General features: G+C 31.8%; 1 protein-coding gene across 1 annotated transcript; it reads left to right on the top strand.

Moving 5' to 3' along the window:
- The first annotated feature begins 3,172 nt into the window (after positions 1-3,172).
- LOC137396247 (tenascin-like) lies at positions 3,173-5,764 on the top strand. Its single transcript, XM_068082435.1, has 3 exons — positions 3,173-3,229; positions 3,401-3,482; positions 4,102-5,764. Exons 2-3 carry the CDS (start codon positions 3,419-3,421, stop codon positions 5,514-5,516), a joined length of 1,479 nt encoding a protein of 492 aa, XP_067938536.1. The 5' UTR covers positions 3,173-3,229; positions 3,401-3,418; the 3' UTR covers positions 5,517-5,764.
- Positions 5,765-21,208: the final 15,444 nt, after the last annotated feature.

Here is a 21,208-nt window from a genome sequence, read left to right as displayed (position 1 = left end):
ACCTTTAAGATTAACGACATCCAGCTAATGCAACAAGAATCTGCCAGTATTGGTTACACTATTGAGATTATGACAGTAACCTGAGGTAGAGTATTTAAAATATACGCTACAGTACATCCTTGAAACTAAAAGAAACATTTTTACTGCTAAATAAGAGCAAGCATTTCTATTGTTGACACTATAATGTGATCAATGAAAAATGTTGCCTTGCTTTAGCTGTGTTCAGTATTTAATAATGACCTCTGTATTATACAAGGTGGTTATTGAACACTCCACATTCTAATCAACTAGAAACTGATGAAAGCAAGTCATGCTTACAAAACCACATCGGCCGTGCTAGCCGGTACCAGCACCATAATTTTAATGTGTTTGCAGAGTAAATATATAGAACAATGATACAATGACTTCTGCCTATACAAATTCCAATAGCTATAAAGATTAAAGGGATTAATGATTCATGACTCTTTAAAAATGGCTAGAACTTGCAATCATTCTTAGGCGAATCATCATTTGGCTTTTTATCTAAGTTTTTAAAGCACTTTTTTATACTGCCATTATTTTCCTGCTATTCAATCTAATATATCTAATATGTTTAGAAGTCAAAATATTTACCAAATGCTTTGCTTTATTTTGCCTCTTTTGTTTTTCAGTTTCAAAGTTTATCTAAGTGGTATTCGTCTTATTCTTGTAATTCTTATTTCTATTTTTTTACATAAATTAATTACTGGTTGACATGTTTCACTTACATGTAGCTTTACTAAAAGTTTGTGCTTTGAAGCTGCTATATTGAGTGTTGCAGCAAGCTGGCTTTAAGTTGTTTGATAGCTGTGTCTTGCACAAAACATTTTCTGTTTTAGTTAACTTTTATAAGATAAAATTGGTGCAGATATCTTTATAATTGTTGCAAAACAGGTTTAACCATTTAATAAAACTTGTTTTATTCATTATATGCTCTGCTTACTTTTAAGCAAATCATAGAGAAATTCTAAATGTTCAACAGAACATATTGCGAAGAATCAATTAGCATAAAATTCTGGAATTAAAACAAATCAAGTCCCGACTGGGAGGCGAATCACTAATTGATAGTCACGAGCCTTAATACTTTTGTTATGCTTATCACATCCTGCTTTTCTGAAAGGCTCGTCGATGCATTCCTTTAATCTCACTTAGTAACAAAGAAAATTATTCCGATGACCATAGATTAAGCTGTTTGAAATGATATTCCAAAACACACAAAATCCAATTTCTCAAGTTTCCCAATCTTAAATAGAATGTAAAGAACGTGGAGTTAGATACATCCGATTACCAACTTAAGTACTCCGCATTGTCAGAAAAACCCAGATGAAGAGTATCTGGACAAATCCAATCAGAAGCTCTGTCATAAAAATTTAAGGAACCAGTTTATAAAGTTGGTATGGGTGTACGCCAAATCTAATAAGTTAAAAAATGCCAAATCTAAACTATTTTCAGCATAGACACCGTGAAAACAGCTGTCAAAATGTTTCTATTAGGTTAGCGGTACATGCATTTGAAGATGATCAAAACTGAATTGAAATCGAACTTATTTCTTTATTGTGACACTGTCAGACTGCCAGAAAATGCTAATAATCCAATAAATTTCCACAGATTTGTGTGATGGCTGAAAGCAAAATGGAAAGTTTGTAATTTGTACCAGGAACCATTTGACAGAAAAACCATCAATTGAAAAATCAGGAAACTTGTAATAAAAAATACGAGCCCATCCCAAGGAGGCTTATCTCAATAAGCAATAACAGAGAATAAGCATACAGTATAATTAAAATGAATGCATATACATGTAAATACCCTAACACTAGACATCACAAAAATGTGTTAAACTAACTAAGCCAAAAACTACCGTACAAAACACCAAAACAATTACTAAATGATCTGTGATATAGTATATAAGACTCTCTGAAAAAGTAAATGTACCTAAAAGTAATTAGCCAATAATTTAGAGCTTAGAGCATGAAAAGCTTTCAGAGATGTAAGACTCAGCAGTTTTTAGCAAAGTGATGAGTGGCTCTATGTATTTTTAATAAGTTTATGTCATGACACATTGTAAAAACAGCATAACCTTTAGAAAAAAATTAAAAATCTAGATTTGCTGAATTGCTTAAGATAGTAGAAAAGATTATCTGATGTTTGAGTGACTCAGACAGACAAAAGCAAAAAAATACAAATGCAGTCAGTACAAAAATAAAAGCTCAATACGAAGTGAAATATTAGTTACACAGTATGCATAATTTTCAATTTAAATTCACAAACTTTCATCAAATTTAGTGATCTACGTATTATACATGTATATGTAACTTTTTTGAATTTTGGTATCTATTTGTTGTGTCGCTGAATGCATACATAATGCTCAAAAAAGCGAAAAAAGAGTTGTTAGTATGGTGCAGTATTAAAATAGACATTCTCATCGGCAATTATGTTTTTTTATGCAAAGGTAAATGACCTGCATGCAATACAACTCGAGCATAGTAATAAATTTAGAGTTTTCGAAGAAAGTACTTTATACTTTTGTGCAAGAATATTGTCTATAATGTTGACAAATCAAATGTGTGTTAATTTACCACTTATTATCATGATATTTTGTTGAATTATGCTTACTGATCCAGACATTATACACCGTTTCATACCATCTTGAATAAGCTTCTTTAGTGCACATATTACTATTGTTTGGTTCAGTGCCTGGCTGTTTCGCCACAGTTGAAGCTTTTTTATATCCTGATAAAAGCTACGCAATCAAAAATACATATCTTAAAATATTAAGAGCTTTTAGGTATTAACTTGTTTGACTTCTTTTTTGTTGGGCGTTCTTCGTCAGAGGTTTTCAAATGATTAAAATGTTAAACAATAAGGCATACTGGAGTACCGACTTTAAACAATTTACCTACTCCTATGCTTATCTGTAAAAGCAGTGAGACTGTCAATTTTAAGTACATAGAAATATGGTGGTGATCAGATTGCTACATGCTTAACAGGATATGATTGACAGGAGATCATGAGATGCAAGTAATCAATCATATTTCATTTACTTGTATATTTATAAGTTTCATCATATTTGGCTTAGTCTAGCAACGTCATGCTGTGACGTATTACAAAATTTAGATATAAAAGACCTCACAGATTCTAGACATTTATAGACACATACTGCTCTCACAAGAAGATTGTTTCAGCATTTAGATAACTTGCCCATCAAATATAGGTTAGTGGCATGACTTCTTTGACAGAAGGTTGTCTTGGTTTAAAAAGCATTGAGCCATTTTGCGTTTGGACCAGAGTAAAGCTTTTAATTACTGAAGTGAAATTTCATTGCATGGTATGTTAGAAGAACTTTCAGTATTATTTATGTTATCGCATTATGTTTTGTTTTTAGGCAATTGTTGAAGCAGTGATGGCTTGTTCATATATGTCTAGACAGCACTGGATTGGTTTGGCAGCCTTGGTATTACTTACAGGTAAATATGAACAGGTTTTCTTTATCAAAATAGCTGCTTGTATTTCAATATGCTTGGATGATTTATTAGGTTACTCTGAATAAAGAATTAAACACAAGAAAAATCTATAAATGTAAAAAAGCTTTAAAACTGTGAAACCAATTCAGCTGGCTAAAGATTTAGAATCAACTTTTGAAATAAATAGTTTTTGCTAATTCATATACAACGAGAAGTCAAAATTATCCAGCAAACTAGCAAAGCCTAAAATTTGGGAAAACTTATCATCATGCGTGCAATCTTCCTAGCTAAATGTGGCCATCAGTGGTTTAGCTAGTTCTGGTTATAAAAGGAAAACAAGGTTCAATGGCTTAGAACTTTATTATTTCATTATCAATGACTCTGATAATCCATTTTTATCTCCAGGCAATTTACAGTTTGTCAAACAGGTAATAAAAGGCCTAAAATGATTTAAACAGCTTTTAACTAGTCAAATTATGCATTACTGCATTGCAATTAATCATGTAGATTGAAGCCTTAAATTTGCTGGTTAGACATTTGATCCACTAAGTATTAAATTTTACAGATGTCTTAACTTAATGAAGAGCTAAAACATGACTGCTAACCTCTCACATTGTTTTAGTTGCTGTAAGAGGAGAAACTGGATCAACAAGGAACTTAATTAATAGAAGATTGTGTGATCAAACAGAATGCACTAACATGTGTAGCAATAAAAACTGCGGAACTGGAGTCTGCTCCGAAAATACCGGAGGATGTGAATGCTCCGAATGTGATGCCGATAGCTTTGCTCAACAAAGAGGAGGTCAAAACCAGTTTGGGGGATTTCAAGGAAGAATGAATGAAGGAAGTCAATCAAGAAGACAAGGAGATGGCAACGGGCAAGGTCCAATGGGAAGGCAAAATGGAAGACCAAACTCAAGAGTGGAAGGTGGCTTTGGTGGTAGCCAAGGCAATGGACCAATGGGAAGGCAAAGAAACACAAATTTCGATGGCAGTGGAATGAGAAGTTGTGATGCTGATCGATGCCATACAATCTGCAGTGACCTAAGGAACTGCACTTCTGGAACTTGTTCAATGGACACTGGTAGATGTGAGTGCAATGGTTGTTCAGATGGACAGGATGGTTTTGGACCAATGGGAAGTCAAAGAGAAGGTCCATTTGGGCAAGGGATGAGAAGAGAAAACCAGCGATGCAATGGAGAAAGATGCTCTATGTTCTGCACCGAGTTTAGAAACTGCTCTTCAGGAAGTTGCCCAGCAGATGGTGGGAGATGTGAGTGCAATGGTTGTCCAGATGGACAGGATGGTTTTGGACGAATGGGAGGTCAAAGAGGAGGTCCATTTGGGCAAGGGATGAGAAGAGAAAACCAGCGATGCGATGGAGAAAGATGCTCTATGTTCTGCACCGAGTTTAGAAACTGCTCTTCAGGAAGTTGCCCAGCAGATGGTGCGAAATGTGAGTGCAATGGTTGTTCAGATGGAGAAAGCGGTTTTGGATTAATGGGAGGCCAAAGAGGCGTGTCAATCAGACGAGGAATGGGAAGATCCATTCAACCATGCAATGGTGAAAGATGCTCAATAATTTGCACTGAGCTTAGAAACTGTACCTCAGGAGTTTGTCCAGCAGATGGTGGAAGATGTGAATGTAGTGATTGCTCAGATGGTTTTGGTCCAATGGGAAGGGAGAGAAATGGACTATTTGGACAAGGGATGGGAAGAGCTGATAGGGGGTGTGACGAAGAAATGTGTTCTAGATTCTGTACAGGAATTAAGAACTGCACCAGTGGATCATGTCTAGCAGATGGTGGAAGATGTGAATGCCTGGAATGTCCAAACACCGGAACTGGAAGTGATAAAGATAGAGCAAGATGGAACTTTGGAAGTCAACAGAGAGGGCAAGATGGAAGCAGAGATTGGAACAATGCAGACAGAGGGTGCGATCGAGTTATGTGTTCTTCCTTCTGCACTGAAAGGAGAGCTTGTAGTAGCGGAACATGCCCAGCTGATGGTGGGAGATGTCAGTGTAACAATTGTTAATATCTACTTGATTTTGTTTTTTTATTTCTAAATTTGTTACCTAGAATGAATCTTTTGGTTGAAGAGATCTTCTGATATTTCAAACAGAAAAACTGTTTTTTGCTCCTTGATTGCTTCAAAAATGAACTAGAATTGCAGCTTTCAAATGCATTTTTGTAAATTTTCAATTAATCAGTTTCGAACTACTTATAGTCTTACTGTTTTTATCCTACAACAATATATATTGATCACAATCTGACCAAAATGATCAATGCTTATAATACATTTTTACACAGCCATATTTTAATTGATTTGCATATTTCAGTTCACAAACTCTACATGTATATAAATAATATGATACACTACAAAATGAAATTTTATTAACCCAGATTTGGTGTTTCATTTCAACTTTACAACCTTGAATGCAAATAAATAACCAGCCAAACTCACAACCATATTTTACTCACACAGCTTTAGTCAATTTGCATGTTGCAGTTTTTAAAATCTATACCAAGAATATGTTTGTACAAATGAAATTTGATAAACTTAGTTTTGGTGTTTCATTTTACTTTTATAGGGTTGAATGCAAATAAATAATTAGCCAAACTTACAGCCATTGCATCGTCAAATTTTTTTCTGCATTCACATCCCCTTTCTTTAAAAACTACTATTGTCCAAACACTCAGCAGGGTATATGCATACACAAACTTATGTATAATTACAGACAAACTACTAGGTAAAATATTAAACAAAGATAACAATAATTGGCTATCACAAATTAATAAAAGTTAGCAGGCGATATAGCTTCTGCCCCAGCATACATTGCTTATTGAACAAATGCTTGCTCTATCAGTCTAAGGTTTGTGTAAAGTTGGTGATATTGTAAAGTTTTCTACACTAAATGTTGTGCCGCAAATGATTACTAGAGCAACTGGCAAGAAACACAAAACACAAGGCTGTCTATGGTTGAAATATTGAATTAAGTTGAAGGTTAAATATTGGATGAAACCAACAATAACTGCCTCTCATAAATTGATAAAAGTTAGTGAGCAATATAATTTCTGCCTAATTGGAAAATGCTGGCCAAAAATGCTTGCCCTATCAGTCTGGAGAGTTGGGAAAATGGGGATATGATATAATTGTCTACAAACTATATAAAGCTGCAAATGATTCACCAGGGCAACCATTAAAAAACAAAAAACACAAGGTTATCATAATTTAAATTAGTGTAAAAATTGATATTTTGTGTAAATCCAAAAAAAGTGCTAAATTTAAATTTACAAAACTTAATTTAACAAAATGCTTGTAACCAATTGTTTGCCAACTCTAAAATCATTTCGGAAAAAAACTGAAAATTCAGATTTAAAATTTAAGATATAAGACCCATTAGAACAGGAATGAAAACTTTTTCAGATTTTGAAAGACGGGAGCCTTAGTAACAATTAACTTCTCAAAAATTCCCAATTTATTAGTTCAAAAAACTTGACCTGTTTTCTGAACAACTGGTATAGGTTAAAATATGCCTACCTAAAAATATTTTGATCTAGAATAATATTAGCCTAGCATTATTATTGAATAAAAAAGTTTGAACAGATTGAATGTCTATCAAGATTTTGCGTTTATTTATGAATCTAACAATATAGATATGATGATGGAACAACGTGTTATAAAACGATTTGTGTTGTCTTTGACACATTTGATGATGGCTGGGTAGTCTTAGTATTATTATTGTTATTATAATAATAGTACTACTTCTAATAATCATTACTGTCAAATTAATCTTAAATCTGATGTTCAATAACTGTGATGACAAGCATAATTGATCGTAACACTACATAATCGACGACTACTATAATAAGTTTTATTGGATGAGATGGTAACACTGATGATAGAGACCACAAGTAGAAGATTTAATTAAATAAGAATAAACCAGAAATAACCAGACTATTGGACGCTGAAGGATTGTTCAAAATTACCAAATGCTTTTCACTAAATGTGGACAAAAATTTTTAATTCGCTTTAATGGAAGATGTTAAAAAACTGTGCATGGATTATACAGCTGTAAAACTCATAAATGATTACAATATGAACAAATCCTAAAATGTATTTGAGGCTCTTAGTAAAGTGACAGAAAGTTGACCTTATGAAGCTTCAAGTTTAAAATAGAAAAACTTGGTTTATCTGTAGCCCAATCTTGTGTCATGGTTATAAATGTAAAATAGTTTTTCAGCATGAGAAGCATTAATGGTTTTAAGGTAATTTGCATCAACGCATAATATTAGTAGAAAGCTCTGAATCATAGGCCACACCTGAAGCCAAATTACTTAGCAGTTAACAGTTCACTTATTGATACTTTTTAAACATCAAATTAACAGCCATGGCCTAGTATTCCTAAACACAGACAAATGTAAGCATTTGCAAAGATTCACATGCGCTCATAACCACACACATGTGCGCACATGCCTTCACATGCTTTAGCACGTAGCTTCAAAAAACATCGAGCATATTTTAGTTGTTTGGTCAAGTCTGCTATACATGTACATGGTTATTATTATTGTTATTATAATAATAGTAATACTAATAATAATGATTATTGTTACATTAATTTTTATTCTGATGCTCAATAACTGTGATAATTGATGATAAGTCATAATTGACTGTAACACTACACAATCAATGACTACTATAGTCAGTTTTATTGGATGAGATGGTGATACTGATGATGGAGATCACAAGTATGAGGTTTAATGAAATAAAAGAAAATCGGAATAATGAGACTATTGGATGCTGAAGGATTGTTCAAAATTACCAAATATTTTTCACTAAATGTGAATTGAAAATTTCCATGTGTTTTAATGAAAGATGCTTGAAAACTGCACATACATGTAGATTTTACAACTATAAAAGTAATAAATAGTTACAATGTGGTTCAATCCTATTATTTATTTGAGGCTCCTAACAAAGTGACAAAATGGTGACCTTATAAAGCTTCAAGTCGAAAACGAAAACTGAAAAACGCTTAGTTTATCTGTACCCCAATCTTGTGTCTTGGTGATAGATGTAAAATACTTTATCAACATGAGAAGCAATAATGGTTGCCAAGGAAACTTACACCAGCACATAATGCTTGTAGAAATGCTCTGAATCATAGGCCAAAGCTGCTGCCAAATGACTTAAGAGTTAACAGTTCACTTATTGAGAGTTTTTAGTTGTCAAATCAACAGCCATGATCTGATATTCCTAAGCACCCACAAATGTAAGCGTTTGCAAATATTCACATGCGTTCATAATCACACACATGTGCACACGTGCCTTCACATACTTTTGCACATAGTTCCGTAAAACATCAAGCACATTCTAGTTGTTTTGTAAAATCTGCTATACATGGCGCAAGTAACTGCAACATTTGCAGAATATTAATTAGACAAAAACACATTAGCACAATAAAACATGTTAACTTATATAAAATAAAACTTTTTTAAAGATTCCAGCAAAATTTAGAAAATTGGACCTTTTACAAACAAGGCTGAAATATCACAAAGTGTGGGATATTCAAATGGGAGGCAAAGAAAAGTATATATGGTTAATTCTTCCAATCTTGTTGCTCGAAACATAAAAATAAAATATTGCGTTTTCTGCTCAAATTATGTGTAACTCTACATTAAATGCCAACCAAAGACTTGAAGCTACGAATAAGTCCCTTGGTATTGTAGTTGACTACGTAATACAAAGGAGCTATAAAATAGCTCCCATCAAGTAATCGTTTATTTTTGACAAAACAGTGTAATAAGAGTTAGAATCAGATGAATTTTGATAGATTCTCATTTTTTTGTTTTTTTTTCAAGTCTCTACTATCAATAAGAAAAAATTTTGTGCAAATTCTCTGAAAAGTTTTAATTACCTGTTTTTGCTTCAAGATATTTGGCCTTTTCAATTATGCAAATATGTTAAAACTCGAAGAATTTTAAAGTTTCATCTGCAACAACAAGCTGTCTCTGGTTATGTTTCTGAGTGAAACTGATTCATTGCTGAATTCCACATAACATAATAAGACTTGCACACATGCTTGTCTCTGTTAGAACCACATTAACATTGTTAGCTTGTCAGTCTATCAAACACTAGTGCATGACTGTCAAATTTATATCTGTGCGAAGTCAAACAAACTTGATAGATTAGCTTTTGAAATTATAAACAGTCTATTTCAATTACTTTTTTACCAGCTGATGCTTTATATCCTGTGTACTGTTCTGACTCAGTGTCTCTCATTGCCTCGCAGACTGTTGTCTAGGTGATGGATGATTCACGACTGCGTGGCTTGAAAAGCTGAGCAGGAGGAAACCATTTCTTATTTTTTTCGAATCCATGGGTACCATGGATATATGAAAAATAAGAATTAGTTTTGCTGTCTAAATGATCCATTGATAAAACATGACAATGTGAAGATCTTGTAGAATTTTGATATACAGACTGGCAGAGATACAGAGGCTAGGTGGCCTGAATTTTGGTTGTCGATGACTGAGGTCATAGTCTATAAGCTGAGGTCAAGAACATTGGTAGTTGATTTGGCTGTCACTGGTGATTTCTGCTTGGTGGTTTGAAAAGATGATATTGGAGATGTGAAAATACCGAGACCTGCAGTGGAAAATAAACATGCATAACTACATGTACTAGGCTAAGCTGTTCTAATCATCACCAACACTCGTACATATAAGCAGATCCTTACTGCGATTGTATAAGCTAAATATGCACTTACTATTATGAATTAATATTACATTTTACTATTTTTATCTTTTAGAATTTTTTTTTAAGTCCTTTGTTCCCTATCACTCATTACCTATTTTTTATTTGTAATTTTCAAATGTAAATTTCCATTTCAAATGGATCATCTAAAATACACTTTTATTTGCGGTTACATTAAACATGTAAAATGTAAATACATGTACTATTTATGTGAACAAAATTATTACTTATACTAAGAAATATCCTACACACATGTAGATAAGACCAGACACTCAACATTCTCTTCCAGTATATTCAGACAAAGTATCAGATAAAGACAGTGCGATATCACTTTTTTTTTCGTTGATACCAGTATCGAGTAACATCCATCAAACTTTTGATTACAATGAGCTTCTGTTGGAACATTAAACCCTTTTATATGCAGAATTCCATGAACCCATTGTTTATTATTTTTCTTATTGTATTTGAACCTCAAAAAATACTTTTCTCATGATATGAAGCTTAAAAATTCAAATGGTAAATGTCACATATGTGAAAAAAGTAAGTTTTCTGTTGATAGACTTTTCAATTACTCTGACAACGCAGGGCATTTACGTAGCTAAGTATATTTCAAAATAAAGTACTTGTTAAATAAGTTGTAATTTAAATATGCATATATTTTGAGTGTGAAAATAACCATGCTTAAAATATTATGCTCTTTGAGCAAACAAAACCTATAACATAATATGAATGTGCTATCTACACAACCAATATCATCTCACAGTGTCATGCAGTTTTGGATTTTAATAAGTAGCCGTGTAAAAAGACAATATTGGGAAAAACTCTAATTTAAAAAAAGTTCAACTATAACAGTATTATAGCTATGGTATTCTTACACACGATACATAATATTACTATTTATTTGTATCACACAAGTAGTTTGAAACTGGTAATTACAATTATAATAGAATTGTCATACATTTTTCTCAGGTTAATAACAAATTAACGTGCAAGGTCTGGCACTGTGAAATTGTTTTGCTGTATAAAAACAGAATCTTGGACGTGAATGCAGAATATCTTTGATCACTATTTAATCACAACTATTAATGTAATAATAATAATGAAATAATACAGTTGAAAGTAGTTTATGACCTAAATTCAATTTGTGATTATAACTGTATATGTTTTATGCTGAGTTGTATGCTGGCAATGTCTCTTTACTAGCACTGATTTTCATATAGTAAGAATAGCGCTTCATTATTTAAACATAAATAAGAACACCAAACTCTATTCACCCAAAAATGGAAAGTTCTGTGAAAATATTTTGATAACAATAGAACATAACAAAAAGACAAAGGTTGAGAACGTGTCTCAGACCAGCTGTTTTCTATTGCGTTTACACATAATGATAACTTCCTTGGATTAAATTGTATATTGTTCAATATATAGAGGTATAGCGCTAAACAAAAATAAGCCTGTATTTTCACATTGATACCGCGTTTTAGAAAGTTCATACTACACTTGAAGGCTAGAAAGAGACAACCAAAACTCTTGCGGCTAAAGTGGGTAACTACAAGAAATTCAGGAATATCAGCCATTTCCTTTTTTATGGCTGGAAGACCGGATTACATTATAAAAATTACCTCATTTCATCTTAAAGGTATTGCCAGCGTCTCATTGTAAATTTAGAAAAACCGGAAATATAATAGCTATGGTTTGCCAAAGACAAGTAAAGTATGATTGAATGGTGTAATGCTAATTTTAGTAACTCTGTAAAACTTTGTCAAAAATTGTTTTTTTTGTGAAATCTCTGAAATTTTGGCTGCAAAAAAATGTTTATATAATTCTTTTAGTTTACTATTTATATTTTGGTGTGCAAGAATATACTGTGGTATGAGTTTGTACCAAGTGATGTATATTCTTGCACCTATAAACCTGTGACTACTTTTGTGTAACTTTAAGACTTGTTTTTAGTGATGGGAATAATATTTCTCGATTTGAATCAAATGTTAACTCAACCACTAAGCAAGTGACAGTTTTTGTTTTTCATAGAGAGTATATTACAACATTCAGGCCTTTATAAATTTATTATTTATTGCTTCGATACCACTCAATCTCAAATTCATGTTTGAAAAACAAGATTGCTTGAATCAACATTTTCATGTCCTACAGCCTTCATTCTCTATTAGCTAAAAGTCTATAAAGCATTGCAAAACTCATCAAGGTTTCATGAGCACTGTAGGTGATGATAGAATTTTATTGATAAAATCGGAACCAATTCTAATGAATCATGAATAAGAGCGATGATCTCATGGCAACTGATATTTTATAAGTACTTATACAAAACATAGCCATAAAACACTGTTATAACTTCCATGAACTAAAATTAAACTTTCTATTAATTGCTTAGCAACAGTGAACTTTTATGAAATGCTCACCAGCCAATATCGTCTGTTTAAATAGGTCATTAATCATATTTAGTCTGTTAGCAAGCTTGGCGCTTTAACAACTTCTTATATAGATATTATGGCTTGTGAGTATTTTTATCTCTTACAAAAGGATATGATTCATTCAGTTGCATTGCATCATTTTCAGCAATTGAAATGAAACATGAATGTACTTCTTTTAAGAGCCTATGTTTAGCTGCTAATATCTTGGTGGTTGACTAAATTTGGCTCAACTATTTTTAACTTCGATGAATAATTTTTTCATACATTTAAATTATAATCACTTATTCGGAAGATGAGAAATATATTGTAGCTGACCTTTTTTTTACTAAAAATTTCCTTGCTGCTTCAGTTGTACATTTTTAATAGATAGTCATTGTAAACAAAATGTTATCTCATTAATTTATTATTTTCAGACTAAAATATAGTTTAATAAACTTTCTTTGGTTCATAGTTATGCGCTAACTAGATTATTTTGTAACTGATCTCACTGCTACCTAAAGTTGAATCAATGCCATAACCTGATATAGTTGTCTAGCTAGCAAACTAAGTCATCTTTTGCATTTTAAAAAGCTGTCGACGCATAGCCCATTATTATATGGGTTTTCCTGAAGCTTTTACTTACAATATATGTAAGGAAGAAGCTTTTCAAAGTTTGAAAATAGCCACATTTCCTGTACTGAACAGGATCGTTAAACAATTCCTAGCTTTACAAAAAAGTTTCGATAGGTCACACTGAATTGAGTTCCTTTTCTATTTTTTAAAACTTGACCCAACTGATTCTCATTTATTTTTAGTAATGCTAATAATAAAGATAATTTGCTATGCATTTATTTAAAGGGTTCTCAGTATTAATTGTAGGCTTGAGGCGGATTGAGGTTGCTAAACGGCTAATTTAAGTCAGACCTAGTACCAAATAAATAGTTATAATTATTGTACTGAAACCCTTATTTATAAGCAAACCATTGTTGGTGATTCGCAAAGACACAAGACGTTTGCTTTGCCTTAGCGAATCACTCAGCTAGAAAGTAATAAACTTGTAGCATAGGATTTATGTACGTATTACTTAGTAGTGCATATTCATCTAATCGCATTCACATTAGTGCACATGGCTACACACATGGGTGCTTCAGATACTGTAAATACGCCTTGAGGCACATTATGAACTTTCTATATACTAGTAATTTCCTACTAACATAGTTGGTCGATCACCAAAGCTCTTTCTACTTGGTAGATGTTTGTTTAAAAGCTGATAAGCAGAGTTTTTTTTAATTTCATCCAAGTAGTCTTTCAGAAAAATTGTCCATATTTGACATAGACTGACTAACAGAAAAATTCAATCAAAATACTTTGCAAAATGACTTAAACATTTTAAAGCAGATTTATTAACAATTGAAAGAGTTTATAATTTTTAATATTGTGGAAAGATTCTTCTTTTCCATGAAGCAGTAAAGATAAACACCGCATACAATTATCTGTATCTATGAACCATGAGTACAGGCCAAAAAATGAATCTAATTTTTTGTGAAGTTGTCCAAATTGAAATTTTGCTGAAAGGATTGATAGTGCATACTTTCAACTTTATTTAAACAAAAGAAAAGTCTCATAAATATCAAAAGATATCAAAGAGTCAATCATTATTATGTCTCAGCTCAGTTTTTTCGTGAGAGGCTACGACAAAAAAACTGGATGGAAGAACGTTATTACAGCTTTCCGAAATTGATGTGGGCCTAATAATTTTACTTATTGACCTACATTTTGATTATTGACCTATCCCTCTCTTTAAACACAAACTATTCATGTTTCGGTTTGCTGTAACCAACCATTAGTCCTTTATCGTGCTGATTATAAAAAAAAACATTGTTGCCTGGATTATACTTAGGTATTTACAGTGCTCCGATTTTGTACAGTGCAACACACATGTTTAAGCTCTGCACTATATACTTAACTAAAATGGCCTTTCTATAATAATGAGATTATTCCTGGAAATGCAAAATTATCACAAACTCTTAGTGTCTAAATTTTTAGCAATGCCAGAACTAAAACTTGCCAGCATGGAAACTGAACAGTTCCCTGTCATTAAGTGAGTAACACTTAGAGATTAGTAAACCAAATTAAAAACAACTTGAGTTCTTCATTTCGAAAGCTGTCAGTCTGTTAGCAAAATCTAGTAGATTTAAAAGGCACAAATTTTCACAAAACTGAAGGAATGCACGGTGTATCAAATAAGGCTTGCCAGTAGAACAAATGAAACAAGCTCACACTACTGTATTTCTAAACTATGATTTTTGTTCATAAAAAAGAGAAACACATTTAGTTATTTTACAACAAATACCGTACCTGCTTGATTGACAGTTTACTATGCACTGGTTTGATAAGGGTCAATTAGGAATAACATCCCTAAAATAGGAATGAAAGTAACTTGGACATTGTGCAAATAGAATAATAGAAAAGCAAAATTTGGCAATATAAGACATTTATTTTTGCAAGCAGATAAAAATCACAGTAAACACTATGTTGTTGCAGCAAAAAGATTCATTCAAAAACTTTACAAGAACATGTGCAACTAAGAATCAAAGTGTTATTTGGTAGCATTATCATTATTATTTATGTTATTATAATTATTATTATTCTGCTTGATATAGCCCATTCAGGCCATGTTCATTTTATGCCACAAAAGTTTGCTGGCTTCTTAGTATTTCCGTATGGTGCTGTGGTTATGGTTCTCAGCATCTTCCTGATGATAATCTTGCTCTCTGCTAATACAGTTTGTAGTGCTTCTTTCTATTTCATATGTGCTAGTTTCACATAAGTGTCAATATTCTCCTTATTTTTTTAGGCTAGATGCACCTCCACTCATGCATCCAAAGGCAAAGACCACTGGAATGAGTTTCACTTTTAAGCCTGGAGTTGGCTATTGGAATTCACAAGCCAATTGCTAATTTTTCAGCTTTTTATGTCCGATGTTTCAATCTATGTTTTGTCATAAAGCATGATAGATAGATACTGACAACATAGATCAACAAATAATAGGCACAAGAACAAATTGATTATCTGGTGCAGCTTTTGGCTTATGTCGTCAATTGTCATGTTTAGTTGGCAAAAAGTTATTTCTTTTCTTTTCTGATGTTCAAAGTTCTAACACAACTTTGCATCTTCTCAACACAACAACAATTTTTATCTGAAAATGGACCAGCGATGGTTATGACTAAGCAGACTATTATTTTAGGCTCAAACAGTCATCGGAATCTTTAGAAAACTACTGTGTCTTGTCAGATTTTTGTTTTCTGCAAGTAGCTGGCATTCTGATATTAAATGTTAAACACTTTCTGATAAATTTTCGTACAGTCTACTTATATCTAATTCAATGTCAAGATGTCTGCTCTGCTTTTTACTATTACTGTTATTACGACTAATATGGTCTTTTGTCATAGGACCCCTAACCTGGGATAACCAACACCTTTCTCAGTAGCCTGTGTTAAGAAGATAAAATAAAAAACAGTGAAAGACGTCATAAGCTGACTTGGTAAATAATAAATACAAAAGCTTTAAAAATAAAACTTTCTGTGCAGCAGGATTTAGTAAATTATCGTGAAGTGGAAATGTATAAATTAAAATTATGAGAGAGTCATAGATTTGCAATTTTCTTATTTTTACATGTAGTCATAATCCAATCAGTAAGATTTTGCAATTTTGTAGAACATTCAATGTAGAGTACAGTTGAAAGCTCTAACACTTATAGGTTTTTCATAAACTTATAATTCTCCAAACAAATAAGGCTGGTGAAAGGTTTCGGAAAGTTTATTAAATTTGATGTGAATGTTGTTCAAAATAAACAAACACAGCAAACTTAGTTTTTGAACTTTTCAAAAATTACCTTAAACCACTCCAGAAGAATATTGGCCTTCATTGTTTTGAGGTTACTACTAACTTGAGTTTATATTCATCTGATAAAATCAAAAAAATTGAAAATTTGTCAAGACAGGCTTTTCTCTCAACCGTATTCTCAAAGGAAGTTAATCCCTGAAGTAAACATACTAAGAAGATTAGTAGAAAACATCATATAAGTAAATTACATCTCTTTTCTACTTTGCACATAAAAGGGGGTTAAATGGGATGAAAATTTGGGTTAAATTAAATGAATATATGTATAAATTAAAAAAGTACAAAATTTATGAAAAGTTTATTTCGATTAAGTTTAGTAACCTGGTAAAATCTTTTGCTATGTTTTTAAAGACATGAAAGTTTAATGATTGCTGCTTGAAGTTTTCATTACAACTCATTTCTAGTGGTAGTCATTAGTATGAAAAATCTTGGTAATTCCGTCTTAAGACTTGCTGTGTATATTCAAGATTAGCTTTACACAAATATATAAGAACAACATCATAATTTTAACACTTTAACTCAGCGAAGTTTGGATTTTTATATTTTTCGACCGATATTCAAGGAGAAAAATAAAACTTTAGTAAAATAAGAGCTATCAGTGAAAATTTTTAAAAAATTAGAATGTCAAGGTTTGTAAACAGAGGAAACATTAAATAATAAAATAGCTAGTTTACCGAGATTAATCAATGCTCACTTGTACGTCAACCGTGAGAATGAACTAATGCTCTGTCAGTTTTAAACAAATAATAATATACATGTAGCTGTAATCACATGGCTACATATTTAACAAGATATGCAAGACAGAAGGTCATGAGACACAAGTAATCAATTACATTTCATTTACTTGTATATTTACGTATGTCATAATATTTCACTTAGTCTAGCAATGTTCTGTTGTTTTTTCTGTTCTGTTGTAATAACTTCTATAACAGCCAGCCTGTTATAGACATTATTATTATCTCACAACCTGGCAACAAAACTGGCTTTAAATCTATTACTTTTTGCATCATTTGCATAAAGATAGAAAATTTTACCTAGTTAACAGCTGTAAATCAATTGTTGAGTCATTCATCTTTGTTAACACTTTTGTTTAAGTTGAAAGAAGTTCTATCTTATTGGTATCGTACGAACCACAGTTTCCTTGTAGCATTCTCAGCAGTGGTTACTAAAACAAAAAACTAAAGATCAAAAACTATTGACGGCTTGATTTTTTTTAGCATTGCTAGTTTGAGATGAAAACTGCTGAAATGTAAGCAGATAAAAAAACACTTACTACCCGTAATGACTCTTTTCTGAGCTTTGTTTTGCTATAAATGTTCCACTTTTTGATGCTGTTATTTATGATGGTTAACAGTGTCATGACTCTGCCATGGCGTGTCATGACGTATTAGATATATTGATCATTGTCACTACTTGTTCAATGTAGGTAGAACCAGTATAGTTATGTCTATTTTGGCAAAAAATGAAAAGTTAAAATTCTAAAATACACTTTTCGAGACTTTTGTAAGATTTAAAAACTTTCTGAACCACAGCAGACTTAGTTGCAGCCAGGAAATTAACTATCAACAACACTATACGTGTATAGTGCATAGTATAAACATGCCATAGTATAAACTTATCACATCTATAAAAGCACTTAAATGATAATCACAGATTTCTTTGGGAATAAGAAATTGTTTTAATCAGCTCAATAAATTTTCCAAAAATAATTTGGGCATGGTTAGTAGATTTAAATGAGTTTTTCATAGCTGGTAGTACTGCCTGTTTGACAAGCTTTACGGAATTTACGTAGTTGAGTAGTCTTTAATTCTTGTGATGAGTGTAATTTAGTAGTTATTCTTAGCGTTTGTTTTGCTTGAGAGTTCTTATTTTGATTATTTTTACAGAAATCTTTTGTAGCAGTGTGTTTTGCATTAGGTTCGTTGCAGAACTAACCAATCAGAGTAATAAAATAGTGACCAAAGAGAAAACTGAATTAGAATATTAAAACCAGCCTTAATATTAGATTTGATTGGTTGCCCTTTCTTTAACTCTTTTTTAAACAATCTGATTGGAGATCTTACATATTATTAAACCGTCCCTACACCAATCACATTAAACTTTAGTGTTTAAAATTTCTGTTTTTAGTAGCCAAGAGTTACATTTCCAAATACTTCCTTTTTCTTCATCAATTTTTACAAGCATTATGAAAATCTTCAGAAGAGCCAGATCTGCCAAGCATGGCAAAAACATCTTGATGTGCCACTATCAGTTGGTGATTCATTTCACTGTCATGACTTGATGATATTTTTCAATTTCAGGTTTTTCGTCAATTTATTTTTGTTTGCTAAATTATGATCAATAAATAAGTTTTTTCAATGAAAAAAAATTAAATGAGCAAATCATGTATTGAACAACGAACATTGTAATAATTGGTTATGTCTACATCGCAATAAGTTCAAAGATTATTTTACCATTTTTACCCTTTCTAACGCAAGTTATTCAGGCTTATTCTTTAATAAAAAACTTTGCTATGGACACCTTAAAATTGGCTTCATTTAAGGCTGTCATTCAATTATCAAAACTCAATCTGTCAAATTAAATAAAACTTATTAAACAAATTCCTAAATTTAATTTTGAGGCTAAAATGCAAATACAATAAAACAAAGCAGCAGGTAATTCATTTGACTTGTGTACAAACTGCCTATAAATTTTTACCAAGTACCAGAAAAGTATCGATATTCCATGTAGAAAGTGATTTGCAATTTGAACCTGGTTTTTACACAAAAGGCCTTACTCAGAATGAATGTGCTATGATAACTGGTGCTTTAATTATGCTTATATGTATCAGTGATGCAATCGTATTGCAGAATCTTAAAAGTCAAACGAGTATACTACCTACCTTTTCGCTATTTTACCTCATAACATTGATTTAAAAAAATTGTCATGACTCCCATACATGTGAAATTATTTTATAGTATTTTTTAACTTTTACCGCCGTTTTTACACTGTGAAATTTAAAAAATAACTGATTTTCCGTCATGGGTTTTGTGAATCCCATTATTATCTTGATCTTATTTATGCTGCTTTTTACCTGTTACCATAAAAAAATTGTTGTAATTCAGAGGCTTTCCTTTTCGTTAAGAACTATTTGGGTATATTCAGAAAAACTTTGTGCTTCTTATTAGTCCTGTTATTGCTTTAAAATGATAAAGCACGAATCATCATGATGGAAAGTCTTTTGATTAATAAAGCCAATCAGTTGTTCCAGTTGCACTAGTTGGTTGCAGCGGATTGAAACAAAAAGATGGCAACACTTTGAGAGACAGCATTTGGTAGGTTCTAACTCTTAATTAAAAACACAGTTTCATACAGTGTGGCCTTCTCTCTAACACCACTAATAATTGGTTTGATCATTTACTTATATACTAGTTGATTTTATTGTGAAAGGCCTATTAAAACATTTAGCAAACTTTTTCATAATGAAAGCATATATTCCTGTGTCAAATTAAGATTTTAATATTTTCTAATTTAGTATTTAACCATTACTTAGTGTAATGAGGTTAAAAAGGCAAAGCTGTGGTAACTAAGCTTGTTAGTTTAAGTTGTGTTAGGGAAGTCTAGAAAACTTCAGAAAATTGAGAAACTGGAGAGTATGGTTCACCAAAGGGTTACATTGAACTGCATTTATTGATTTGTAATTAGTTGCAGTGCTGTTCAAAAGTATAAACTACTTTTATTTGTACACACAGACATAATCAACCCTTGCAAGAACATTTTCACACATACGTTGGATGTGCATTCATATTTGGCCTTTTTTGGAATACTAAACTAATTATTATGAAAAAAAATCCATGGGTTTTTTAGGCTCACATCCTTCACATATTTAAAAAGTTTGTATTTTTGTCTAATTAATTTTTACATATCTTACATTGAAACTTTATTCTAAAATCATTTTATAGTTGCCAATCATTTGATTACGTGAGAAATTTTTGTCAATGGGTTAATTTAACTTCCACAATATATGGGATTGTGTTACACAAAAATATAACTTTTTGCACTACTTCACATTATGATTGGCTCATAGATAGCCTTGTGTTTTGTGTTTTTTGCCAGTTGCTATGGTAATCATTTGCGTCATCACATAAAGTGTAGACAACCCTACAGTATTACCAACTTTGCACAAACATTAGACTGATAGAGCAAGCATTTGTTCAATAAGCAAATTATGCTGGGGCAGAAGCTATATCGCTTACTAACTTTTATTAATTTGTGACAGCCAATTACTGTTATCTTTGTTCAATATTTTACCTAGTAGTTTGTCTGTAATTATACATAAGTTTGTGCATGCATGTAACATGCTGAGAGTTGAGACAAGATAGTTTTTAGTAAAAATGAGTTGAAAGCAGAACAAAGTGTGATAATAATTGGTTGTGAATTTGGCTATTTTTTTGCATTCAGCCTTGTAAAGCTAAAATGAAACATGAAAGCAGAGTGGAGAAAATTTACTTTATATGGGATCATATTCTTTATATAGATTCTGTAAATGTTAAAATGGCAATCACTCAAAATATGGTTGTCTAAAAATATATTATGGGCATCAATAGTTTTGGTCGGATTGTTATCAATCTATCTTGTTGTAGAAAAAAAAAACAGAACTACTATAATAATTAGTTTAAAACT

Source organism: Watersipora subatra, chromosome 5 (assembly GCF_963576615.1).
Source record: "Watersipora subatra chromosome 5, tzWatSuba1.1, whole genome shotgun sequence".
NCBI lineage: Eukaryota > Metazoa > Bryozoa > Gymnolaemata > Cheilostomatida > Watersiporidae > Watersipora > Watersipora subatra.
This window is presented reverse-complemented; position numbering and strand designations above follow the sequence as displayed.

Coding starts and splice junctions, on each gene's coding strand:
- LOC137396247 (XM_068082435.1), top strand. CDS start 3,419: ATGGCTTGTTCATATATGTCTAGACAGCACTGGATTGGTTTGGCAGCC. Junction 3,483..4,101: donor AGCCTTGGTATTACTTACAG/GTAAATATGAAC, acceptor ACATTGTTTTAG/TTGCTGTAAGAGGAGAAACT.